Source organism: Dunckerocampus dactyliophorus, chromosome 5 (genome assembly GCF_027744805.1).
Source record: "Dunckerocampus dactyliophorus isolate RoL2022-P2 chromosome 5, RoL_Ddac_1.1, whole genome shotgun sequence".
Taxonomy (NCBI): Eukaryota; Metazoa; Chordata; class Actinopteri; order Syngnathiformes; family Syngnathidae; genus Dunckerocampus; species Dunckerocampus dactyliophorus.
Window position 1 is genome coordinate 11,441,707 of NC_072823.1, and position 27,175 is coordinate 11,468,881.

Sequence of the window (27,175 nt, forward strand, 5' to 3'; positions counted from 1 at the left end):
AAATTGGAGATGAAGAAGTAATCTACCTAACAAACATGTATACGAATGATAATACACCCGATATCATATGAAAAAAATGCATTTTTAAGGACCTCCTAATAGAGCGCGCACGCTAAAGGGCATTTTTTCATTGCTAAAATACGGGTTTTGGAACATTGCTACACCAAGCCATTATTTTTCCGGTTCGTGGTCACGTGACGTGAATGGGTCAGTTCAATTTTACGCTACCGGGGGGTGTTGCAGCACAATGCTTGCGTGTAGGAAGTTACCCTAAAAAATAGTGTGTGACACAAGCTCTTTTTTCATTTATTAATGAGTATCCATACTTTGTGGGAATCATCGATACCCACTAGATACTATATCGACACCACATAATGGACACGTCCATCACTCACAAGTACTGTGTTGCGGGTGAATCAACAGGTCAAGGCTAAGAAAAGCCGAAACAATGAGTGGGCTTGCATGTTTTAAAAATTGTGGTTCCGTGATGGTAACGGGGGCTAACCGAGGCCTGGGACTGCAGTTGGTCGCTAGTCTGGTCACTGGAGGATTTTCACCAGGGAAGATTATCGCCACTGCCAGAGACCCCTCCAGCGCTCTGGTAAACACCACAATTCATGGACGCCTCATTTACGTGCAAAGCGACGTTTTTGTTTTCGTCTAAATGTGCTAAGACTGTAACGAGTTACTTTACTTATTTAATATACAATTTTTACTTGTTATATAACCATTAAATGGTTTCAAATAATGCCTTTGATTTGTTTATCAAGATAATAATCACAATAAAACACAGGTGCAACGATTTTAGGCAAATAAAAACATATTTTAGCTTTAACAATATTTAACAACAATGTAAGACAATGTAACAATATCAACATGATGAATAAATGTATTCCCGTTTAGTACATACTGTAGTAGTAGAATGAGTGTTTCCTAAGTTGTTATTAGCGAATAAAGAGCAGACACAAAAAGTCACTGACCATTCCCGTGTGACTCAAGCTTGCTACAATGCAACTGTTTGAGCAAAACATAGTCAAGTGTGCAAAAAGTGTGAACAAAAACAAAAACAAAAACCACTATAGGCTGTCATGCACATCCTTTGGCTTTTTTATTCAGAAAACCCCCCTGTGTCAGATTTAGTCCCATAGTTTGTATGCAGTTTAACAGCAAACAAATATATGCAATGTATTTGAACAACTGAACAACACACAGATGTTTGTGAAAATAAATATAAAAGACAACAAAAAAAAAACTGTACTGAAATGAATTAATTATCTGATTTGCTGTCTTTGTTTTTTTTACTAGAAACTTCATGAATTGGCGAAGAAGCATCCCAACGTCCACATAATCGCTCTGGGTAAGAGTATTAAAAAGTCTGGGTAAGAGGTCATTGCCGTGAAGTGCCATGTTCAACAGTTACCAATAAGAGAGTACGAGAGCACCAAAACGCCAAATTTCAGAACTGCTCCTTAGTCACACTAGAAACCCTGTGACACTAATGAGTCACATGACAACAGGGAGGTTTAATAGCTACTTTGGCCCATTTTGGACACTTTCACTTCGGTAGTCTTACAGCTGTTAACCTGGGACTTGCCAGAGACATAAATATGGGAACTCCACAAAAACACCAAAACATTTCAAACTGGAGCCTTATGGATACCTTCTCATCTTTCCTTCTGTTTTGATTAATGGATGATGTTATTCTCCCAGATGTGCGGAGTCAGGAGGGTATCCAGAAGTGTGTGGAAGAGGTGCATCAGCTGGTGCAGGAGGAAGGTCTGACCTGCCTCATAAACAATGCAGGAATCAATGTGGTGGCTAACCTCCATACTGTAACTGCTGAGAACATGATTGAGAACTTCCACACTAATGCTGTGGCTCCTCTAATGATCACCAAGGTAACTACACTGAAAGTAGAGTCAAGCTTTGCTTAAAGTTGGAGAAGGCACTCATCTGTCCATATTTGGTACATAGTATATTGGGTTTTTCATATATACAATAACATGAGGGTTCTGTTCTCTCTGCTCATGTCAGGCCTTCCTTCCTCTTCTGAAGCGAGCTGCATCCAGAGGAGCATGCGGCACAGTGAGCATGGGCATCCAGAGGGCAGCTGTCATTAACATGACTTCTCTACTTGGCTCTATAGAGCTCATAAGTGCGGAGCAGATGAACAGCTTCAACTGGTACCCCTATCGAGCATCTAAGGTTAGTCAGTCTAGCTTAAACATGAGTTATTATATTCTATTTGTGACAACTGTGTGTATAATGTTTTTTTTAGCAGAAATCTTATCACCTGGTACATTATTGTGGTACGACAAATTTGTTCTTGCACACTTTAGAGTGCCCTCAACATGGTGAGCCGCTGTATGGCGATAGACCTGGAACCTGATGGAATCCTCTGTGTGGCTATACACCCAGGCTGGGTCCGCACTGACATGGGAGGTTCTCAGGTATAGACCAGACAAGTAACTCACAACTGCACTGCTCACACAGATGACAGCCTGAATAATATATGAAGTCTATTCCAGCTAGGTGCTAATAATGTTTTGTCTTCCAGGCTCCACTGAGTCCTGAAGAGAGTACTTCTTCTCTTTTGTCTGTTCTTGGTGGACTGAGTGAGAAGGATCATGGTTCATTTTTGAACTACACAGGAGAGCCACTGCCTTGGTGATCCTAATTATATTTCTTTATTGAGCAATCTTATTGAGTGGGTTGCAAGGTATTTCAGATTTGTTTTTTTGATTGAACAATTAGAAGAAATTATGTTTTGATCAAAAAAAAGTGCTGTAAGACATACAGTTGGATCATTATCACTATTGGTGATAGTCCAGGTGTGCAATATGTATTTTAATTTTTTTTATTTTTGACGAGTAGCTAATTTGATAAACAACACAATTTTTTCAGTTTATTATATTACACAACTTAGTGTGGTTCCAGACGTTTATGTATGAAGTCCTTGAGAACCACAGCACACCCTGGGATGCTTGCTATTGTGAATTTTGGCTGCAGTTGATATTTGTTTTATCAGCGTGTATCTTTAGCATTTATGTACTAACATAATGTAATTATACATATCGTAACACTTGTGTCCTTGTAACACTTTTGTCTGCTTTATACCTTTTGTCCAGTAGATGGCTTAGTCGACTAAATAAAGCCTCAAGCTTTGCCTTTGAATGACAGGCACTCGAGTCAGGAATGTCAGGATTGGCTTAAGCAGTGTTTTGGATCCCGTGATACAGAGAGAGGAGTCAGACCGTGATAACAAAAAGGTGTGTATTACAAAAAGAGTCCTCACACAGGAAGTCCATAAACAAGGAGTAACAAGGAGTACAAAAAACGCTGCTAGAAAAAGCCAATATGAATAAAGGCGCTGCTGAAAACCAAGCAGGCAGGTAGCTTTAGCACAAATACTAATGAGTCGCTGCTGGAGGAAGCCAGGCAGGACGTAAGAATACCCACAGAACAGGTAAGTAGGCCAGAGAGCTAAACACACGATAAGTCAAACAGAAGGCATACAGAGACAGGAAGCAGGCGGAGTGCAGGGAACAGTCTGTCAATGAACTGTAGCAGACGACCACTTTAAGAAGCCAGAAGCCTGAACGAGCTGCGGGTGTGCCACGGTGGCATGCACTGCAAGACACGGCAGGTAGGCGGCAGCAGAGCGACAACTCGCAGCATGACAAGGAACAGTGTAAATAAAGGAATAGTTACTGTAAGAAAGGAAAAACTCATTCAGTGCAGTCATGAAAAAAAACATGCTGCCTTACTCAATTACTAAATACTCATGTAGTACTCATGTTTAATTGGATTTATGAAAAGATATACTAGCACTGCACAGGTGCTGTACTTTATGGTCCATAAGAATACAACAGCAAAATCTAGGAGGTCACATGCATCCAGACATTTTGTGGTGAATATTATCGATCCTATCCAGGAGTGCTCAAAAATCTTTAAGCGTAACAACGGTAGAGCAACCAGGTCAGTTTAGCTTCCTACGATATCATCAAAATCTAAACTAACTAGTTTGGCCAGAAGGGTGTGTAGGAAGTCATGCACTGTCATCTGTGTGTGTGTGTGTGTGTGTGTGCGCGTATGCATGTGAAGAGTGATCTTGTAACACGGGAGTATACCTAAAGTGTCAAAGAACAAGGAAAATTTTTCAATACTTACTTTTTTAAAATTTTTTGGCACTAATTCCTAAATTTTTTGTAGCTTTACCATGGATTGACAGCAACAGAGGGGTCAGTGAGTTAGGTCGAAGCACATTTAAGTAAGTATGTGTTGCATTAAAATGGCTGACATGGTGGATGAGGTAATTTCAGTTTAATCTTTTCTTCTTAAAGTGTTTTATTTTCTATTTATGATAACTGTGTGCACAGTGTACAGTCATGTGAACATCTTGCTTTGGAAAAGTGTGATTTGTTTCAAAATATTCTGAAATATTTCCTTACTCTGTGTAATAACAATAATTTGGTCCTCTGAAGCTAATGTGTGAACGTGAGAGAGCAAGTCTTGTAATGTACAGGTACTGAGTGTCCTCGTACAGTCCTGATCAAAACATTTTGCACTCTTGGCTTAGTGCTGTGCAGATCGATACTGAAATACTGATACTTCCGATACCAGCTCTTCATGTTCCGAAATCGATTCTCAAATCAAAATATTAGAGGTACATTTGAGGTAATGCTTGTCTGAAACGTTTGTCTGTTGAAACGTTGCCCGATCATAAACGGAGCCGTGTGTGAATTGTGACTGACATTTTCACTATTGAAGTAGTTGTTAATAATTAATCATTTATTTGATTGTTTTTATCATTTTACTTATTGTTTTTTTATTGTTTAAAATACAATTTTCACATATTTTCTATGATTTTTTCCTCTTGTTTTTCTCTTGATGTAAATTAGCTGGAAATCACCCTGCTACCTCAATATACATCAGGGTTTTAAAATAAATTAATACATAACTCAAATTAAGGGCCACACGGTGGTCTAGTGGTTAGCACGTTGGCCAACACAGTAACAGCCTGGAGATCGGGAAGACCTGGGTTCGATTCTCCCTTGGGCATTTCTGTGTGGCATTTGCATGTTCTCTGCGTGGGTTTTCTCCGGGTACTCCGGTTTCCTCCCACATTCCAAAAACATGCAGGTGAGGTTAATTGGTGACTCTAAATTGTCCGTAGGTGTGAATGGTTGTTTGTCTATATGTGCCCTGCCTGTCGCCCGAAGTCAGCTGGGATAGGCTCCAGCATGTCCCCGCGACCCTAATGAGGAGGAGAAGCGGTATAGAAAATGGATGGATAACTCAAATTAATGATTAAATTATGAATTCATTCACTGTATCTTTCAGACTATACGTCACTCTGGAGTATAAGCCGCACCAGCCAAAAATGCACAATGAAGAAGAAAAAAACATATACAGTGTATATAAGTCACACTGAACTATAAGTCGCATTTTTGGGCGAAATTAATTTTTATAAAATCCATGGATTTTATAAAAAGGACAGACATTTCATCTTGAAAGGCAAGTTATAGTAATAATAAAATTGAGAACAACAGGCTAAATAGGCGTCTGTTAACGTAGCATTAACAATTATTCAGATAACTATAGCCTAAACAACATAACATAACTACTTCACTTAAAGCATATGATTTTCTTTTGGGGGGCATTTGTGTTCCATCTTTCTCAGTTGTCTTTATAGGTTGATGTTTACATTGTACATTTTCAGTGGTACAGGAGTGATAGGAGTAGCAGATATGGCACACGAGCCTAGAGCGCCCTCTCTTGGCTGTCAGTGTGGCAAAAAAACATATGTAAGTTGCTCCAGCACCAGCCAAACCATGAAAAAAAGTGTGACTTATAGTCCAGAAAATACGGAAAATTAATAATTTATTTAATTAATACATTAATTAAATGTATTGTATTCTTGGTGCTATGATTTAAATACACTACTTTTAAAAATTTTAAATTTACCACTAGGTGAAAGTATCGGTATCACCGATACCAGCCCGAATTTTCCTCCGTATCGGATCAGAAACAAAACCAGAATTTATTGCAAACAACCATTCAACTAAAAAGGCTGTTCAGCAGCTGAATAAAAAAAAAACATAGCCAAAATCTTGGCAAAAATGTGTATTCAGTGTCATTTTCTGTCAGGTATTCACACTGTCATGATCTCTTGATGGCAGAGGCAATAAAGTTTGCTCTCTTTGAACGTGGTGGGATTGTTGAGCTGCATAAGCAAGGCCTCTCGCAGTGCGCCATTGCTACTGAAGTTGGATACAGTAAGACAGTCATTTTAAACTTCTTTAAGGGGTTATGCAACAAAAAAGTCAAGTGGTAGACCCCCGAAAAAATTCTATGCCCCCTTAGCCGGAAGATCCAATTGGCTGTCCTTCAAGACGCAGGACGATTCTCGGCCCAAATAAAGTTTGTTACTGGTGCCGAGTGCAGTCCAATAACCATCAGACGGCCTCTGCGACGGAAGGCTTTTATTATTATTGCCCGACTGGAGAGCATGAGAGCACCAAACATGGGACATTGAAAGTTTTATTCTCTGATGACAAAAAATGTAACCTTGATAGTCCTGATGGTTTCCAACGTTACTGGCATGACAAAAAGGTGACACCTCAGATGTTTTCCACACGGCACAGTGGAGGGGGCGCCATCATGATCTGGGGTTCTTTTTCCTTCAAAGGAACAATGGAGCTTCAGGTTGTGCAGGGGTGTCGATCGGCAGCTGGCTATGTGGAGGTGTTGCAGGGGGCATCCCTCACGACCGAAGGCCCTTGTCTGTGTGGTAATGACGCTGCAGTTCACAATAATGGCCTGACAAAGGACTTCTTCCAGAGAAATAATGTCACTCTTTTGGAGTGTCCTGCATGTTTTTGAGCTGTGGTCTTTAGCTTTTGACCAACTGATGAACAGCCTATTTCAGTTTAACGGTTGTTTGCAATAAACTGATTTCGCAAATTTTTTTTTGTGGTACTCACATTTCTTCGTTTTGCATTTTGAAGCTCTACTTTAGAACCTGCTTAAGATCCAACAGTGCAAAGTGTAAACGCTAAAAAATTTTCAACTGGTCTTAAAATTTTGATCAGGAGTGCATTTTGATGAGTGCCTGATTAGTAATGCATAAAAAAGTATGCATCTAGTATTTAGGGTACCTACTTGGTGTACGGCTCAAGTATAGGAGTAATAAATTGAAGAAAGAAGAAATGTAAGATTTCTTCCTAGGATAAGGTATAGTTAGCTACACTAAAAGTGATCATCTGCTTTTTAGTCCTCACATTTTTTGCCTTTTTGTTCATCTACAGATCACATGGAGGTAGAAAATGATTGTCCTTCCAACGGACTACCTTGCCTCTGCGAGGCTGCTGCCATCCGCCGCAGCCTTGAGGTTTCCCTTCTCGGCTGCAGTTAAATACAGCATCCTGGGTTTGTCAGTCTCTCTTCTCCTGGTCGCACTGGGCATTTTAGCCTGGCAGGCCTTTAAGTGCTTGAAACGCCCACGCACTACCACTGCCCGGCATGAAGCAGGTGACCAACGACGAGGTCAAAACTCTAGATTGAAGATGTGTTTGACTCATGAAAGAAATTCATGATTTTTTTAAATCTTTCATGTAGTGAATGGTGAGTTGCTAAACTTGGATGACGTATCTCAAACTGGACAAAACAAAGGGATCCCAATTATTAAGGTGAGACGTCATGGCGGGAAAAGAATAAAACCACGTCTGGTGATATTCAAGATTGATGTGGGGTGGGTCTGGGCCTTGCGGCCTAAGGCTTCCCACACTCAAGGGCTTGCCGGGGTGGGTATCTGAACTTAGTTTTAGGGCACCTCCTGGTCCTCACTTGAGCAGTTAGTTGGTTGCTGATTAGGTATACTGGTGATGCTTGGGTACCCTAATACAACCTGCCCTCATCTCACTACATTTTACAGTAGGGGTTTGGGGGGGGGCAGCCGATACCATCTGACACAATGCCCCTCAATTTTATCCACACACGACTTATGATAACATGAGGGCTGAGGGAAGCACCTCATGGGACCCGTTTGATTTTTCCTATTTTAAGTCTCACTCCATTAGATTGTTGAGGGCCAGGGTGGACGGGGCCAGGCCAACCACCCCCGTGTCTTTACTTTTATTTCCTTATAGATGCATGCCATTCAAGAGACACTTGAACATTGTCATTGAAATTACATTGTTATTTAACTTTGTAAATTCATTTATAGTTCAGCATGTGCCTGTTCTTCAGTTGGCTCCTTGTGGCAGGACTAGCATATGCCATTTTGTTCTGTGTTATGAAGAATTAGAATTTGAATTGGAAAAAACTAATCAAACAGGAAGAGAGAGCACAAATTTTCTTGGTATTTGGTCTAGCTAAGTGGTAGGTGACGCACCATTTTCCTCATTTAAAATGCCATTGTATTAATAGCGTCATAAACACATTTTCTTTCATCTACTTAGAGTAAGCCTCTATAGTTTTGCTGTAGTAAATATAGAAGATATACTGTGTTATAGTTATAAAAGAGGCTGTGCTACTGTAAATACAATGGCAAAGCCTGAGTCACTTACTTGCGTCAAGATACTGTGACTTGGAAATATTGGTTCAATAAAATTATTCCGAGCAACAGAAAACATTGCTACAGGGTACAAATGGGGTGACTGATCATGTGAGTGGCTTATGTACATGAGAATTTAACCTGTTAGAAAGACAACTCAACAAACAAAAGGGGAAGGTGTTACGAAAACCTGTTTCAGCAGACACTATGACAGTATGCAACAGAAATATCCAAAACGTTTGGTTTTTTTTTAATTATATGTACTTTTTTTGTAATGTGTGCAATGCAGTGACTCTTCAGCTTAATGTAAAATTTTTGTTTTGATCTCTCTGAGACTTGGATTCTTTACTACCACATTATGTACCATGGTTATGAAATACATGATCACATTCACAAGCGTTTTATTCTGAAAAGAAAGTACTTTAGCATTCAGAGGGTTTATTTCCATTTGTCTTGCAGCTGTAGCCAACAAAGATGCATTGAACGGGCAATGGTTTCTGTGTACACATATAGTAATGAGCATATTTGTTCAAACAAAAGGACTGTTAAGACATGCCAAAGCCAATAATACAAGTTCAATGTGTGTGCACACTTTGCAGGTGGAGGATGTTGATGCAGACATCTTATCTCAGACCTCCTTGAGATCCAGCCAGGCAGCAGCGGAAGATAAAGTCTGTAACAGTATTACAGGATTGTTTTCTTTTATCACCATAGGTCTCATCTTATTTCTTTCTTTGCTGCATGAATAGTAGTATATAATGTCACTAAACCGCATTTTACACTCAATGAGTTTATTATTATGTTAAACCCTCTATTAGCCTATTTAAAAGAATTGTTAGTCCTGTAGAGAAAAGCTGTTTATCATCGGACCTTGCAGTGAGTTACCATACCAATAAACAGCCATACAGTATATTGTCTCTTCAGAGACTGAATAACTCGATCTCCCCAACTATCTCCTACACCAGGTTAACGGATGGCTCCACTACTCTGTCTACTATGACCAGCAGCAGCGCCAGCTAGTGGTTACAGTCTTGGAGCTAGAGGGGCTTCAGCACCAAAGCCAGATAAGCAGCCTCCAGCTTTTTGTCCAACTGAAGCTGCTGTGGAAAGGATCTGAAAAGGAGGAGCGTTGCATTAAAGATGGGGTAATTTGTCCTTTAAGTTTTCAGTCATTACATATGAGTGCTACTGTCCTGTAAAAGTCAGCCTATACCAGCGCTGCACAAGTCACAATTGTCAGCCAGTTGGCTTTAAACGTTTAAGGCAAGCCTAGAATGAATTAATGGAATGCTATATAACAGGTGCTAGCCAGTGCGGCTATGCGGAAGTACTCTAGTAAACCTCACTATACCTTAAGAGTCACGCTGGATATTGAGTTGACAGCTTGGGCTTTTAGCTTGATGGCTAGTGCTCCTGTCTCGTCGGAATGTGGCGCTGGCTGGACCAGGCGGGTTACAGATATACACCAAAGTTAATGAAGCTCATAAAGTCAAATGTGCACAATTCCTGCTTTTTTTTTACCGCAAACAATTGTCATTCAATTTTCGTCTGGTTACTTTATGTTGTGCAGCTGTTTGTTTCAGAAATATGTGTATCACACATATGGTGGCATTTGGATTTCGCACCACCTTTGTTTCTGAGTTCTTTCGCAGCTGGTATTGCTGGAGTGAAATTGCTACAGTTCTACTGCACTAAATTATTAGTACCCCGGCCAAATGTATTTGTATTTAATAGCTATTGTCTGACTGGACAGGACACAAGAAAGTGGAAAAAGGACCATGAGAGGTTGTGTTAGGCATACTATAATAATGGCAATTGTTTGCCACTTTGGTATGGTTTATTTGTGACAGACATTCTTAAAGGAAAACTGCACTTTAAGGGGAATTTTGCACAGTCACAATCCTCATGTGAGACAAGAACACACGTCTTTTTCATTTCTGTGGGTTGTCAATAGTGGAAAAAGCACTCGGTAGCACAATATTTCATAGTTCCAAATGGTGATTGATCATGGCTAAACAACTTTAAAACTGTGATTAATCTGATTAAAATGTTTAATCATTTGATAGCCCTAAAAAATAATATCTAAACAACATTAACAACTTAAAAAAATAATAAAATCTTTCACTTTCCTGTGTCCTTTTTGGCAAAACATTACCCATTCAACAAATTAAAACATTATTTGAATTCAAAATTTGGCCAGGATATGATTAATTTGGGGCTTAACAGGATGTAAGTGTTTCTTCTTCAACAGACCAAACCGCAACCTTGTACTAAAGCTAATAGGGATTACTGCTCTGATCCTATTAGGATGAAGGGACACCACTTCCCCTGTGCACAGTGCTGCAGGACTTCCAGACTCGCATTGTGAAGGGCACCTGTAACCCTTTGTTTGGGGACCAGTTCAGCTGTATTCTGCATGATGAAAAGGAGCTGAATCACATTCACCTTAGGATGGAGGTTCTCTAATATCCAAACACATTTCATTTAACATACTGCACAGTACATTATTTCAGTTATATGACTTTTTTGCTGGAGTTTTACCTATCTTTTAATGCTGGTCAAACTAATAATACACTGAAAATGATCATCGATGATCATCTCAATGTTCATATTCCTATGACTTTGCATTTTTACTTTAATACCATAACAAGTGTGACATAAATATGACCCCTATTTGTCTGTTTGTGTCAGGTAAGAGACTATGATAAATACTCCAGGCACAAAGCATTGGGAGAGGTGAGGACATCTCTAGGACAATTCAATATTTCTTACCCTCTGGAGCTAAAGGGAAAACTTCACAGTCCCAGGAAGGTAAAAAAAAAATGTCCTACTTGAACCTTAATTTAAAGTATATTTCATTATAATCACCTTTTGTTGAAATGTGAAACTATGTACAGATACAGTCTGTTTGAGCAGCAGGTCAGCACTCAAAGATACTGTATGTGCCAATATAAACAAGTCAAAAAGCAGCAACTGACATAATTGAAGCCAATTTAAACTTCTTGTTTTGTTTTAGAATTATTTTGCAAGTTAGAATTATTTTTGCAAATTGGTATGGTATTGGTTATTTGTTTCAGACATGCGTAAAGTTCCGATTTAGTGCATCAACAGTGTCTTTTCCCCCACTTCGTCCTGTGAGCCGAGTTCTGGTCAGTTTTTGTTGAAAAAAGTAGTTCCGGCTAGTTGTTGGCGTCACAACAGGAAAGTGTTTTGCTTTTCAAAACAAAATGCTTTCAAAAGATAAATACATTTGCATCACAAATCCGTTTGACAGAAAAAAGTCAGAGCTCACAATCGCTCAGCGTTATTTACTCATTTACTTATTTAAAAAATTTACTTATTACATTGTGTTCACTTTATGTGTGAAAAGAAAAGAAGGTATTAAAAATATATCAAGATGCAATAGGAGTTAAAAATAATTATAATACACTATAAACTAAAATACTCTATAAACATTGTGCAGTTTTAAGGAAAAAGGAACGTAAAAATGTGGAAAAATAAGGATAAATTATGATTCAATTGTAACAAAAGTGATAAAATCAGATAAAAATGTTAATAAGAAACAGAAATAAGGTAGAATGAGTTGAGACATTCAATAAGACAAGTCAATCAAAAACATTCAGGATAAACATGCCTTCTACTACTGAATCGTATTATTTCTAAGTGATTTATTTATATAAATTAAAATTAAAAAATAAAAATCAATTGTATTGTGGAGTTGTTATTGTTGATAGTGGTTGTCTATTGTTGATTGTTGTGTCTTTAGTTGAGATGATATCATCATCGATATTTCTCTACTCCAAGGAAACTAAAGACACAACAGTTCTTCAATTCTTCCTTCAATATTTCTCCAGTTCCTTCATGTCTTTGACAACAAGTACCGTGCTTCACCTTCTTTCGGTCCTCCATTTAACTTGATGTAGATTTTGGAGCTGGCACACCAAGTGCCTTGAATTTTCCCCTGCTTCCTTAAGTCACATGCTTTCTTCGGGTTGAATGGAAGTTGAATGTAAACAAAAGTCAGTGTTTAATTGCAATGTTTTTTGTGTCTATCCTCCTAACCGTTAGGATCTTGTAGGAGAGGTGCTTTTGTCACTTAAGTTTCTGCCAACCTCTCAGAGACTTGAGGTTGGAGTGTTAAAGGTTCGAACAGTCCACAAGGAGCTACACGTGGATGCAGGTAAATATCACACATCTGCACACGAAAGCAGAGAGCAGCTTTGATAAGTTCATTTCTAATTTCTTCATGCTGTACAGCCCTGTATGCCAGGATCAGTGTGCATTGCAACCGGTCCAAGTTGAAGTACCAGAAAACCTCCGCAATGAAACCTGGGACGGTGACCGTTTTCAATGAGGTTCTTGTATTCTCCTTACCAGATTTTGGTCTGCAAGAGTGTAAAATTTTGGTCTCTATTTTTGAGACTCACTCAAGTAGGAAGCCATCCAAACACCTGATTGGACAGCTGGCGGTGAAGAAGGACAAACATTCAGAAGACAAGCATTGGGGTCTTATGATCCGCTCAGCCCGCCAGCCAATAGCAATGTGGCATGCTCTAGTTATCTGATTTACTGTATGTCTCAACTTCTTCTGCACCTCCTGGATGCCATGATTATATTGTACATCACATGGGTGGGGCTGATACACACATTTATTTTACTGGAAACCACTATGAACACATTTGTCCTTCCCAGTAATGCTCTTAGCTTGGAAACAATCAACAACAACAACAGGAAAGCCTTAATTGTTTATATTCACAGTTCGACAATCTCATGTTTTGGTGTTATTTTTTTAAATGAGTAAATGATGTAGTCCATACTCTAGTCCACAATATGAACTTCCATTCATTACCCTCACTGGGGTTGTGGGGTTATGATGGAGCTGACTTTAGGGCGAGAGGCAGGGTACCCTCTGGACTGGTCGCCAGCTACAAGTAATCGCAGACAATATGAATCTCTGTTTTATTTGACAACCCTTTGCTGCCACCTAGGGGCTCAACAGTTTATACCTATTACTTCTAGACTTGAATCAATATTGATATGATGATTTTATTTGCTGTTTTCAGCACGACATTTTGCACTTTTTGAGTTACATACTTTTAATTTTACTGTATGTGTCACATAAACACTAAAAATTTATATTAAAATCAATGTAAGGAAGCCATACCTTGCTGAGTGTTACGACAGAGAGGAACATAACACATTTAAGGAGGACACAGGAGGCGGGAAAAGCGAGTCACCAAAGTTTATTGATGCTAACTAAAAAAAAAAAAAAAAAAAGGAGTGAAACCCTTTCCCGACACCGGCCCGAACAAACAAAAGGACGGTGAGATGAACAGGCCGACCCCATACGGGGCCGTCATCCTGTCACATCCCTGCAACCCCAAACAAGAAAGCAAATAAATCCCGAAAACAGGACAGCCGGTCACACCAGGACAAACAAGAACTAAAAAGTAATAAAAAAACACCAAAGCCAGCCTGCTGCTCATTATGCCAGCAGCCAGCACGAAGCAGCTGAGTGGCCCTGGAGCACGCCGAGGTGGGACCGAGTCGGCCACAGACGAAGTCAGCGCGCAGAGAGAGCGTGCAGAGAACACATGCATGTTAAGAGTAGGATATTAAGAATGAGTATGATTACCTTTGTGAAGTACATATTGAGTAGAGGTTCTACTGCAAGCAGAGTCGAAAAGATAACGTTTAGGGCAGTGGTCCCCAACCCCCAGGCCGCGGCCCGGTACCGGTACCGGTCCGTGGGTCATTTGGTACCGGGCCGCACAGAGAGAAAAAATAATTTCCATTATTTCATTTTTTTTATGTTTTATTTTGAAAAGTGGCCGGATTCTCTCTGTTACATCCGCCTCACTTGACGCATGTCGATTGTGGTTGTGCTAACTTTATATCATGCCTCACAGACAGACTACTACTGTATTTTTACCATTTTCCTTTCACCTCATATTTGGTCTCAAATGCTGATACTATGTGGGAATGCATAAAGGTAAGTTCTGATGACTTATTGAGCGCTAATGTGCACATTTGTCTCAAATTAATTCATGCTAGCCTTTGATCACACACGTCAAACAGCCATGTAATAATCATCTCTGGAAAAGCTTGGCTGGAACTTGAACTGGTGGATGGTGGGTCGGCATTCATTTTGTGCTTTTAATTTGAGGTTATTCATGTCTTAGTTTTACACAATACATAATAAATAAGATAAATTAGATCTCTATAATGTAAGTTATCTGTATCTGTATATGTAATCGGAATGGGCGGGGCATAAACCGGAAGTGGGAGTGATTTAACCGGAAATGGGTGGAGCTTAAATCAGTACATTATTTTAAGTCTGAAATTGACACGGATTGATCAGAAGTTTGGCCGCACGGTGGCCGAGTGGTTAGCATCTTTGGTTTGACTCTCTGCTTGGGCATCTCTGTGTGGCGTTTGCATGTCTCCATCAAAAATAAATAGAGATAGATTTCAGAAATGTATTGTGGCAAATATAGGTCATGCAAGCCTTAGTGAAGTGTGCCAACTCTTTTTTTGTCACATTGTGGGAAGTCTGGGTACCCTGCGACTCATTGCTGCCTCTCACAGGTCAGTCCTGGTCTTATGCCTTTCTCTGCTTGTGAAAAGATTCTTACATGTGTGATATTCTGTGTTGGTCTTAAAGTACACCACACCCTATAATGGGTCACCAACACAGTGCCAGGTAGCCCGCACCCCATGACTATGAGGCGCTCATGAGCCTGTTTTTTTATTCAGGTTTTCTGTTAATAATGTGAGATGTTGGGGCGAAAAAAACATTCAGTTTGTTTGGGTTGAAATAATCTATAAAAATAAACATTGGAAAACTGAGTAGGTCTCAGCCATTTTCATTTAGTAAAAGAAGCTCTCACAAGAAAAAAGGTTGTAAACCCCTGCCCTAAAAGAACAAGAATGGCACATATGACCACTTTTTTCTTGTCATGTGCAAGGTCTCGCTAGATCAGAGGTGTACAGCCCAGGGCCCGTTTTTGGCCCTGCTCATCGTTTTTGAGAACTATTACAGAAATGAGCAAACACATTTCAGAGAATCAAATATTTTTTATTTCATTTTTAAAGATTATGCAACCTACAGTATGATAAGTCTTCTCTACTCAGCTGCCTCTTTCCCCTGAAAAAAGCAAAAGATTGGATCGTCATTTCAATTATATTTACATTTTCCATCTTTTATGTAACCAGGTTTTAGTATTTTAATGACATTTATTTACCACTAAACAGACTGGTTAAACACATTTACCTTGCCAGAGTCACGGCTTTTAGCTCTCAATTTGTTGACCTGAGACTCTGCAATGTCAGCACGCTCCTCAGCCTCCTCCAGCTCATGCTGGATCTTCCTGCACTTGGACAGGTGAACATTGGCCTGCTCCTCCTGTAACACCACATACCACACAAATATTATATTTCCAAATGCTGAAACAACATTTATGGAAAAAAGTGACTCCTTCTGTATAAGAAATGAAAAATGTCTCACCGCTTCCTCAGACTGCCTCTTGTAGGCCTTCACTTTGAGCTGCAACTTATCGACCAGATCCTGCAGCCTGGTGACATTTTTCTTGTCCTCTTCAGTCTACAAAAGAACATACACATTTGCAAATGTGAGGAGATATAATTTTAAGGTCATCTGTTTGATGTTCACATGCTATATTGTAATGTTCACCTGGTAAGTGAGCTCCTTCACCCTCCTCTCATATTTGCGGACACCCTTAACAGCGTCGGCACCGCGTCTCTGCTCAGCCTCAACCTCTGTCTCAAGCTCACGCACCTGGAGAAAACAATGTTTTATGCAGCAGACATACTTTTTGATAGCTTTTTTTTCTTGACATTCTTGACCATCTTACTCTGGACTCGAGTTTCTGAAGCTGCTTCTTGCCACCCTTCATGGCCAGGTTCTCAGCCTCATCCAGACGGTGTTGCAGGTCTTTGACAGCAACCTCCAGGTTCTTCTTCATTCTCTCCAGATGAGCGCTGGTGTCCTGCTCCTTTTTCAGCTCCTCAGCCATCATTGCAGCCTAGTAGGTACAGAATTTATTATTCTTGGGAAATGATTGAGAACAGAAGTAAGAAAAACATTATGAAAAAAAACAGAAAGTACATCAGTGATGGCCTTCTTGGCTTTCTCCTCTGCATTCCTTGCTTCCTGAACAGTGTCATCCACTTCACCCTGGATCTGGACCAGGTCAGACTCAAGCTTCTTCTTAGTGTTCAGCAGACTTGTGTTCTAAGATGTCAAGATCATAATTTATTCAGTGTACAGCCTCATGATATCCAAGGTGATGCTTTTTCTAAAAACATTAAAACTTTACCTGAGAGTGCAGGAGTCCAACACGCTCAGTGGCGTCCACCAGCTCCTGTTCAGCCACTTTACGACCTCTCTCTGTTTGTTCCAGAGCAGCCCTAAGTTCCTCAATTTCAGCCAACATAAGGCCATTCCTGCGATCCACCATAGCGGCTTGTTCCTTCAGATCATCCTGTGCTCTGACGGCATCATCAAGGTGCAGCTGGGCATCCTGGTTAAATAATTATGATAAGTAAATGAATGGCAACACAAAGAACCAGTCATCACAATGTGACAAAGCTCATCACATGAAAATACCTTCAACTGTGCCTGCACAATCCTCAGATGCTTCTGAGACTCAGCAGCCTGACGATTGGCATGGCTCAGCTGAATCTCCATCTCATTCAGGTCTCCCTCCATCTTCTTCTTGATTCTCAGGGCATCATTCCTGCTCCTGACCTCAGAATCCAGAGTGCTCTGCATGGAGTCAATCACCCTCTGGCTGTTCCTCTTAATCTGCTCCATTTCCTCGTCTTTCTCTGCCAGCTTCCTGTCCACTTCTCCTTTAATTTGGTTGAGTTCCAACTGGACACGCAGGATCTTAGACTCTTCATGTTCCAGAGTTCCCTATTGACATAGAAGATGAAGTGTTAATCTTTTTCCTCAGATGTAAAATGTGTATATACTTCATCTGTATGAGTTTAAATCACCTCAGCCTCTTCAAGAGCTGTCTGAATCTCAGACTTCTCTGTCTCCACCTGCTTCTTTGCTTTCTCAAGCTCATGGACGCTCTTGCCGGTCTCACCGATCTGTTCGGTCAGATCAGAGATCTCCTCTGCAGAGAGATGAAGAAAGGTTTGAAATGAAGAATCTGGATTCTTTATTGCACCATATACGCATAATCATGTTGAATCCACTGCCAAATAAGTGACGAACTTACGTTGCAGATTTTTATTTTCACGCTTCATGGTCTCCAGCTGATCCAGAGCTTCCTCATAAGAGTTCTTCATCTTGAACAGCTCAGTGCCAAGAGAGCGAGCCTCCTTCTGAGCTCCCTCAAGTTCAGCTTGACCCTCCTCAAACTTCTGCTTCCACTCTGCCAACACCTAGTTCAGCCATTTTTACAGTACATTGTGATCAGTACATATGTTTTATGTTTTCGGTATGTCTTGTCTAAATAAGGTGTTTTACCTTGTCAAAGTTCCTCTGTTTTTTGTCAAGGTTGGCAGCAAGCCCATTAGCCCTCTCCACATCAATCATGAGGTCTTCCACTTCACTCTGGAGCCTCTGTTTGGTTTTCTCCAGAGAAGCACACTTGGAGTTCACAGCCTCAATCTGTTCCTCAGCCTCCTGAAGGCGCTGTGCCAACTTTTTCCTGTTTAGAAACATCTTTATCAATGAAAGTTCTCAAATCCCAATAATGCTTTTTTTTTTATGAAAAAAAACAACATTATTGACAACCATATGACAAAAGGCCAATATTCAATATAAAAACGTAGAAATGGTTACCTATCTAAACTGAAAGCTAAATAGATGGCTATGTAATTGTTGTAATTTAATTTATACTCACTTGGCCTCTTCAAGCTCCTCAGTACGCTGGATGGCGTCAGTTTCATATTTAGTTCTCCACTGAGCCACCTCACCGTTGGCCTTGGACATGCCACGCTGCAGCTCAGCCTTAGCCTCCTGCTCCTCCTCAAACTGCTCCCTCAGCAGATCACAGTCATGGCGGGCTGATTGCAGTCCGTGGGCAAGAGCATTCTTTGCCTGGTGAAACAAATATAGCATTTTATGAACAGATTTCTTCCTCATGACATGTTTGGTGAATATAATCGCTTACCTTGACCTCCTCTTCAATCTGTCTCTTCAGTTCCTCGATCTGCTGTGTGAAGGCCTGTTTGCCTCTGGTCAGCTGTGAGACAAGAGCTTCCTTCTCTTCAATTTGACGACCAAACTCACCTTGTTTGGACATCATCATCCAGAGTTAGTGTGTGTTCAGTTTTACATCTAAAAACGGCAAGTCAGCATAATCAAATGTTGTCTGATGCCTACCATTTTCTGTCAGAAGACGGGCTTTCTGTGCACCAAGGTCATTAACCTGACGAACGTTCTCATCATTCTTGGTCTTCAGTTCACTAAGTTGGTCCTCAAGAGTACGGCAGATCTTTTCAAGATTTCCCTAGTTTGGAAAAGTTATGGATCAGTTTTTACGTATTTGTGTCAACACCGTGTAACATGTTTATGCACCTTTGCTTTAGCAACAGCCTCCATGTTGCTGGAGAGATCGTCAATCTCCATCTTGTATTCACTCTTTTCCTTCTCAAGCTTCTGCTTGACACGCTGGAGGTTGTCGATCTGCTCACCCAGCTCAGCAACACTGTCAGCCTGCTTCTTGCGCAGAGCAGCAGCAGTGGCCTCATGCTGCAAGGTGGACTCCTCAAGGTCACGGCGCAGCTTCTGGAACTCAGCCTCGCGCTTCTTGTTCATTTCAATCTGAGCAGCAGTGGCACCTCCGGCTTCCTCCAGCCTCTCACTGATCTCCTCAAGTTCCCTGGAGAGATCAGCTCTCTGCTTCTCAACCTTGGCGCGAGCAGCACGCTCAGCCTCAATCTCCTCCTCCAGTTCCTCAATGCGGGCCTATGAGGACAAGTTATTTAACATGTGCTGTTTGGAAACACAATAAAGAACATGCAGAAAAACATCATTTCTGAAATACAGAGGATAAATTACCTGAAGTTCTTTGATCTTCTTCTGGAGCTGAGCACCCATTGACTGCTCATCCTCTATCTTGCTAAGAAGCTGACTAATTTCAAAGTCCTTCCTGTGAAGACGATTAACATTCTGTGTTGCTATACATAGTGTATATTGTTGAGTTATTAGTTGACATCCATCCATCCATCCATGTTCTATACTTATTCTGTAGCATGCTTTTCCTCCTGAAGGTCACGTGTGAGCTGGAGCCTATTCCAGCTGATTTCAGGCAAAAGGTGGTGCACACCCTGAACTGGTTGCCAGCCAATCACAAGTCACATAAAGACAAACCTTTCACACTCACATTCACATTCATATTAAGATAAAAAAACAAAATGTTTACTTTTTAAGTTTCTCATCAGACTGCTGTTTGTCATTCTCCAGATCCATGATGGATTCCTGAGCCAATTTAAGGTCACCCTCAAGCTTTCTCTTGGCCCTCTCCAGGTCCATACGCAGCTTCTTCTCTTGTTCCAGAGAACCCTCAAGCTGGAAAGCCATATGAATGTGTCATTATGACATTCAAGTCAAATCTTGTATTTCTCATACAAATGACTTATCAAGACTTACATCATCCACTTGCTGCTCAAGCTTGGTCTTGGCCTTGGTCAAAGTGTTGACCTTATCCTCCTCAGCCTGCAGGTCATCAAGAGTCTGCTGGTGAGCCTCCTGAAGGGCTTTCTTCTCCTTGGTCAGCTTCGCAATGCTCTCATCCTGAGAAGCCATCTCCTCAGTCAGGTTCTTTACCTGTCATAGAAATAAACTGTTATTATCGAATGGCTGATGATGTTAGCCGTTATACGTAGATAGACACCTTGAATACAGTATTTGCAAACCTTGTTCTCAGTGGCATGTTTCTCCTTCTCTACTTTGGCCAAGGTCAGCTCCAGATCATCAATATCTTTCTTGAGCTCAGAGCATTCATCCTCCAGCTTTCTCTTCTTTGCAGTAAGCTCAGCATTGATTTCCTCTTCATCCTCCAGCCTCTCAGTTGTCTCTTTGAGTTTGGCTTCCAGCTGAATCTTACTCTTGATAAGACCCTCACATCTCTCTTCAGCATCTGACAGATTTTCTGACTCCTGTTTTCACGAGATATAAACATATATTAGATGTAATAAACAGAATTCATGTAGGCACAAACAAAAATGGCCATCTGTTAGTACTAGGTACTCACGGATGCCACTTGCAGCTGCAGATCATTCTTCTCCTGCAGAAGAGATACCATCTTCTCTTCAAGTTCTTTCTTCTTAGCAAGAGCAGCAGCCAAGTCAGTGGTCATCTTCTCATAGTTCTCCTTCATCTTGGCCAGCTCCTTCTCAGTTTCAGCGCTCTTCAGCAGAGGCTTAATCTTATAGTACACCTTCATCCATGGCCAATGTTTGACATTCATGAATGAACGCACGTTGTACTGGATGGTAAAGATGGCCTCCCTGATGGTAGAAATGTTGAGTTGTAGTCGTTGTGTATTTGGAATATATTAGCAATTTTACTACAAGTATTTATTTTGAAACTGATTGTATTTTCAGAATTTTCAACATGCCTCCTTTCCATCATCTTTACAAACTCCTTTCTCATGAGGTAAGCACGGCAGAGGGCCTGAGTCATGGTGACAAGAGTTGCCAGCTTTTCATCTCTCATTTCCTCAAGGGTACCCAGAAGACCTGCTTTGAAGAACACCTGACCAGATTTAAAAATAAACACTTAAATAAACTCAATAAAAAACACACACATTTGTGGCTCTAATCCGTTAGAATATAATCCAAATTAAAATATGTCTATTTTTTTTTAAATCAAATCAAATAACACAGATAATTAATAAACTTCCTAGTCTGTTAGACTGCTTACCTTCGTGTGACCAAATCTGTACTGGTCATGATCAATATCAATTGAACCAAGCAGCTTCTCTGCAGCCTTCTTGTTGTCAATGAACTGGCCCTCAGGGATGACACTGGCGTTCAGTACCTTGTACCTTTTCAGGAAGAGAATCAGCGAATACTGTCACTAATCATGGTGGATGCATAATGACAATTAAACAGATGCTTAAGATACCTCTGCTTGAAGTCACCATAGAGGATTCTGCTGGGGAAACCTTTCCTGCAGATTCTGATACCCTCCAGCACACCATTACACCTGAGCTGGTGGATGACCAGGAAGTTCTCCATCAAACCTATTGTAAAGCACAACAATATTATCTTTTGCAACATTCCGTATTTAATAGCAGCATTTTAAAACTTTAATCTATCTCATCAAATACTTTATTGAGATCATTACCTGGAGTCTTTGACTCATTGGGAATCAGACAACGCACAAAGTGAGGATGAGTGCTCCTCAAGTTGGTCATCAGTTTGCCCAAGTTCTCCTGAAAGTCCCCAACAGGGAATATTGTTATACAATGTAACAACTTTCTCAGACTGAAACTGTATATCATACTAGACCTCTCAAAACTAGACCTTACCCTAAACTGTGAGGACACAGTCTGCATAGAGCCACCCTTCTTCTTGCCTCCCTTCTTGCCTCCAGCTTCTGTTGATTATTTTTTGTGGACATACAGCATTTGAGTAAAATGTAATCTTCATGCGATAAAAATGTAACTTTTGTTGTCTAAACAGAAAACAAAAGCTTATTACACTCAAATTGCTAGCTTACCCTCAGCAGGAGCAGGAGGATACAGGAAAGCCAGAAGTTTAACTGGAGACTTCTGGTACAGCTGCACAACAGACTCATTCAGTGGGTCCTTGTTCTTGTCCAGCCAGCCACCGATGTTGTAGTCCACCGTACCAGCATAGTGCACCAGGGAAAAGTGGGCCTCAGCCTTGCCCTTTGCAGGTTTTGGCTTCTCAAAGGCTTTGCATTTGCCAAGATGCTGGTCATACAACTTATTCTTGAAAGATGTATCAGTAGCCTTGGGGAACATGCACTCCTCTTCAAGGATGGAGAAGATACCCATGGGCTTAACAAACAAAGATGAAGAAGTAAACATTTTAAGTGATGCAGTCCAATTAGTTTCAAGTATTTTCCCTGAATCAAATGCTTACCTTTTCAATCAGCTCAATGCAGGCAGCCAGATCCATGCCAAAGTCAATGAACTCCCAGATAATGCCCTCCTTCTTGTACTCTTCTTGCTCCAAGACAAACATGTGGTGATTGAAGAACTGTTGCAACTTCTCATTGGTAAAGTTAATGCACAGCTGCTCCATGCTGTTGAACTGTGGGAAGACAAGTACATTAGACCAACCTTTCACCATGACCTTCACCATTTGGTAAGAATGAAACTTACATCAAAGATTTCAAAGCCAGCAATATCCAGGACACCAATGAAGAACTGCCTGGGCTGTTTAGTGTCCAACATCTGGTTGATACGGATCACCATCCACAAGAACATCCTCTCATAGATGGACTTGGCAAGGGCTGTCACTGAGTTATTAACCTAAATAAAATAGATGTAGAGATTTCACAGCGATTATTTACTGTATTTATCTACAGGTGGTCCTTGGTTTACGGTGTTCCATGTTACATGTTGTTCAGTGGTTACCAACGCAGTCCTGTAAATTATTATTATTACTATTAATTGCAAAACCACAACAGCTACGGTCGGCCGCAACCACACCAAAACATTATCTATTACAAGTGATACAATAGAGATTTAAAAACAGGTAGCTGCACATACTATGGAATTGTCCAAATGAAAATTCTCAGTTCAAACCAAAAAAGGTGTACACAGTATGTAATTAACATATAATGTCATAATGTTATCATATTTACCTGAGGCACAGTCTGTCCCTTGGTGACAAACTCATTTCCAACTTTCACTCTGGGATAGCACAGAGCCTTCAGCATGTCAGCAGAGTTAAGACCCAACAAGTAGGCGACTTTGTCGGCATCTACGTTTTTTAAAAGGTGAAAAACGGTTCAAATAGGCTTACGATTAATTTTCAGATCACAATTACATGCTACACCTGGACAATCTCTGGGAAATTTGACGGAGATGACTACGTACCCTCTGTGCCATCAGGCTCAGCCTGCTCTTCACGCTGCTTCTGCTTGAACTTCATGTTACCATGGTGGATGACGGCACCAGTCATCTTGTAGATGCTCATCTTCTCCTCATGACTGAAGCCCAAGATATCAATGGCATTCTATGTGCAAACAGGTTAGTCATACTTAGGATAATGTAATTATAATTAAAAACAAAAAGAATGCTAAACCTAACTTAAATAAAGGATTTATTTAAATGACATTATTTGTAAGATACTGTTACTCACATCGGTGGCGTCCAGCTCCACTTTGTCGTCAATGCTGGCCACCGTGATCTGACCCTGGCTGATCATGGGGAAGTCGTAGGGGTTGCTTGTGATGAGAGACATTTCTGTAGATTGAAATGTAATAATGAGAAAAGTTTTTCACTGGACAAATGTGAATGATGTAGCTTTTTAAATTGACTCTTCCACTCCATACCAATCAGTTCTGGTTTGTGGTTGGTCATCATCTGGTAGAAGATGTGGTAGCCTCTCTCATCAGGAAGCTGGAATGACACTCTGGACTTCTCCAGCAGGTCTGAAAATATTGTATGGAAATGACAGTCCAGCGCACTTCTGCAACATAAATTCACTGTGGAACTTTTGTACTTACATGTCTCAATATCAGCACTGGCCAGTTTGCCAGTTGTGCCAAAATGGATCCTAATGAATTTACCCTGTTTTGAACAGAGGGATTTTGAAGAGTCATTCTTTAGAAAATGGTAAAATAGTAATTTCCTAGCAAAATAGATCCATACTTACAAAACGAGAAGAGTTGTCATTCCTCACAGTTTTGGCATTACCATAGGCTTCCAGAAGAGGATTAGCAGCAATAATCTGATCCTCAAGTGACCCCTGCAATCAGGTTTAAAAAATAACATCAGCAAACTAGTCATTTTCTATGGAAATATATGTATTACACTTTTGTAAATGAACATACCTGGATTTTCCCTGCTCCTGCACTCTCCTTTTTCTTATCTCCACCAACTGAGATTGTGGCAAAGTACTGAATGACACGCTTGGTGTTCACAGTCTTTCCAGCACCAGATTCTCCACTGGGAATACAGACAAATTAACTTTAACTTGTTTTGAAGTGTTTTTTATTTACTTAAGTTAAAAAAAACAAAACTTACGTGATCAAGACAGACTGGTTCTCTCTGTCTGTTAAAACAGAAAAGTGCAAGCGTTTGTATATTTCTGCAGCAGACATCTGGGATTGTAAAAAGTTCAAATTGTCCCGCGAATTACATACCAGTAAGCATGAATTGATATGCATTGTCAGAGACGGAGAAGATGTGGGGTGGAGCCTCCATACGCTTCTTGCCTCTATAAGCAGACACAACTTCTGCATCGTACACTGGGAGCCACTTGTAAGGGTTCACAGTTGCGCAGAAAAGCCCAGAGTAGGTCTGAGAGAGATCAGATGTGTAACTCACTTAACTACAAGTCTTAAAAACATACATACACTTCTCTACTATTGTACTACTTGGATCATTGTCTTACGTAGATCATCCATGCTGCATAACGCTCTTTGAGGTTATACAGGACAGAAGCTTCATTGAGATGGGTCATCATGGCCATGTCCTCAATTTTGTCGAACTTGGGAGGGTTCATCGGAGAGACGTCATCTTCTTTAACTGTCTTCTCCTAAACGAAGACATTGATCTCAGCAAGAATCACATCTTTTAGCAGAAAAAGAAAACCAATATTCCAACCTCCTGGGTGTCCAGGACTTTGACGGTGACTTTGCCACCGTCTTTCTTGAGGATTGTTCCCTTCAAGTACAGCTCCTTGGCATCGGCCACGTAGCAGGCTGTCTTGGCATCGAATGGTTTGCTCTGAGCCTCAATTCTCTCCTTCTCTGGTTTCCGAAGGTAGATGGCAGCTTTGCCATAAACGGCCATTTCCGCGTCGGTACTCATGGTGGTGGTTTATCTGTTAGACATTTTTTAGTGCGGTAAAATAAATTAATATCTAAAATTGACAGTTATTCTGGAAATTGTGTCATTTCTGAATCAAGCAAAATACATATAATTAGATAGGCAGTTTCAACAACTGTTAAGATTCATCTTACCTGGCTGATCCCTTTCCTTTCACTTCTGTGGTCCAATACTATAGAAAACAATATGTGTCAATGCATTTAGCAGCAGTAATAGAGAATGTAACAATCTGTAAGCAAATAATTATTATTTAATTTAGTAGACAGCCTTTACCACAAATGTATTCAATGCTGTGAGCAAACCATGAAGAGCTTTACCTCAAGCAGGAACTCCGAGGTTTTCTCCACACAGTTGTCTCTTCGAACCCTCCTTATATTGACTGAGGTTTGCTTACACAGCAAAGGTTAAATGTGGTGTACAAGCCAAATTTGGTAAGGCCCACAGCAAAAAGGAACTTGAGTTGAAGCATGCTGGGAGTTTTATTTTTGTGGTGTTTCAGGTGTTAAACTATTTGCCCACTTAGTCTTTTTAAATTATACACCATGGTTTATATAGTATGTTTACTGTATACTGTTTTGCCATGCAGTTAATATTACACAGTATTGTACCTATCACTGTTTTACAGTGTATGGCATCCAGTAGACATAAACTAATTCAATACAATGATCAAAAACTGTGTATTTGATAAATAGCCAAGTTCATTTACCTTCGAGTATTCTATATATTGGCCCATATAATTACAAGTACATATGTGTTTATTATGTGTGTAATACATTATATTAAGTGTCAAAAATCTGTGTAAATGTATATTATTAATTATATCTATTTGACAATTTATTAATTGAGTCATTTGACTCCTGTGATCCTAAGCTATACACACCAACATGCAGCTGCTGTTCCATGTCTGAGTTGTCACTCTAGCATTTTAGGCTCTCTAGGTTTTCCTGTTCAACATAGTATTGCTCTGATAGATTTAAAGTAAATTGTACTGTTTCAATATTAAAAGTCTCTCTTTAATGTCTGGTAAAACACATTTAATTATTTTATTATTATTATTATTATATTTATATTTTATATTTTATTTCACATACATCCCTTTTTGCCGAGTGCGGTGCTTTTTAACACCGAAGTAGGGGAAATGTGCATTTTCAAAAAGAATGTCAAATATACGACACACTGCAAGTCCGTCAATGCATCTAGACTGACTGGTGATGAGCAGGGGAAGTGGAGGTAGGCTAGTGTATGCAGTGAGTATCACTGGAGAGAAAAAAAGGTGAGGAAGTTTGGTGCAAGGGCACTAGAAATGAATAGGACTGTCAACTCGGCATCCACTTCAGTAGTACGCCCTGCGTGGGTTTGACTGCCATGATGGTGAGCAGAATCCAGGAACATTGCATTGTAAACATGTCCTCGGCACACTGCTCAGCCATTCTTTGCTCTAATAGACGGTCCAAAAGACCAGATTTGTCATTGTTCAAGTTCCCCAAAAACAAAGACAGTGTGTCATAAAAATGTTGTGGATTTATAAAACTCCCTCTTCTTTTCCTTTCGGCTTTTCCTTTCAGGGGTCGCCACAGCGAATCAATTGCTTCCATCTAAC

General features: G+C 40.3%; 2 protein-coding genes and 1 pseudogene across 5 annotated transcripts; 2 read left to right on the top strand and 1 right to left on the bottom strand.

The window, feature by feature from the left end:
* The first annotated feature begins 266 nt into the window (after positions 1–266).
* si:dkey-12e7.4 (uncharacterized protein LOC558132 homolog) lies at positions 267–3,266 on the top strand. 2 transcript variants are annotated; one of them, XM_054776933.1, is made up of 7 exons: positions 267–601; positions 1,306–1,357; positions 1,711–1,898; positions 2,035–2,205; positions 2,340–2,450; positions 2,558–2,667; positions 3,132–3,266. In XM_054776933.1, coding segments are annotated over exons 1-7 (786 nt in total). In that variant the 5' UTR covers positions 267–448; the 3' UTR covers positions 3,133–3,266. The 2 variants fall into 2 exon arrangements, with proteins under 2 accessions (XP_054632908.1, XP_054632907.1); XM_054776932.1 differs by lacking the exon at positions 3,132–3,266 and having other exon boundaries at positions 269–601; positions 2,558–3,086.
* Positions 3,142–15,392, top strand: syt19 (synaptotagmin XIX). Of its 3 annotated transcripts, none has more exons than XM_054776931.1 (9): positions 3,142–3,269; positions 7,311–7,533; positions 7,621–7,691; positions 9,157–9,228; positions 9,523–9,702; positions 10,865–11,014; positions 11,249–11,368; positions 12,626–12,737; positions 12,815–15,392. In XM_054776931.1, the coding sequence occupies exons 2-9, from the start codon at positions 7,329–7,331 to the stop codon at positions 13,120–13,122; spliced, it is 1,218 nt and encodes a 405-aa protein (XP_054632906.1). In that variant the 5' UTR covers positions 3,142–3,269; positions 7,311–7,328; the 3' UTR covers positions 13,123–15,392. The 3 variants fall into 3 exon arrangements, with proteins under 3 accessions (XP_054632906.1, XP_054632903.1, XP_054632902.1); XM_054776928.1 differs by lacking the exon at positions 3,142–3,269 and adding an exon at positions 3,287–3,466; XM_054776927.1 differs by lacking the exon at positions 3,142–3,269 and adding an exon at positions 3,511–4,270.
* Positions 15,393–15,683: 291 nt separating this feature from the next.
* On the bottom strand, positions 15,684–25,563 carry LOC129181575 (myosin heavy chain, fast skeletal muscle-like; annotated as a pseudogene).
* Between the last annotated feature and the right edge of the window lie 1,612 nt (positions 25,564–27,175).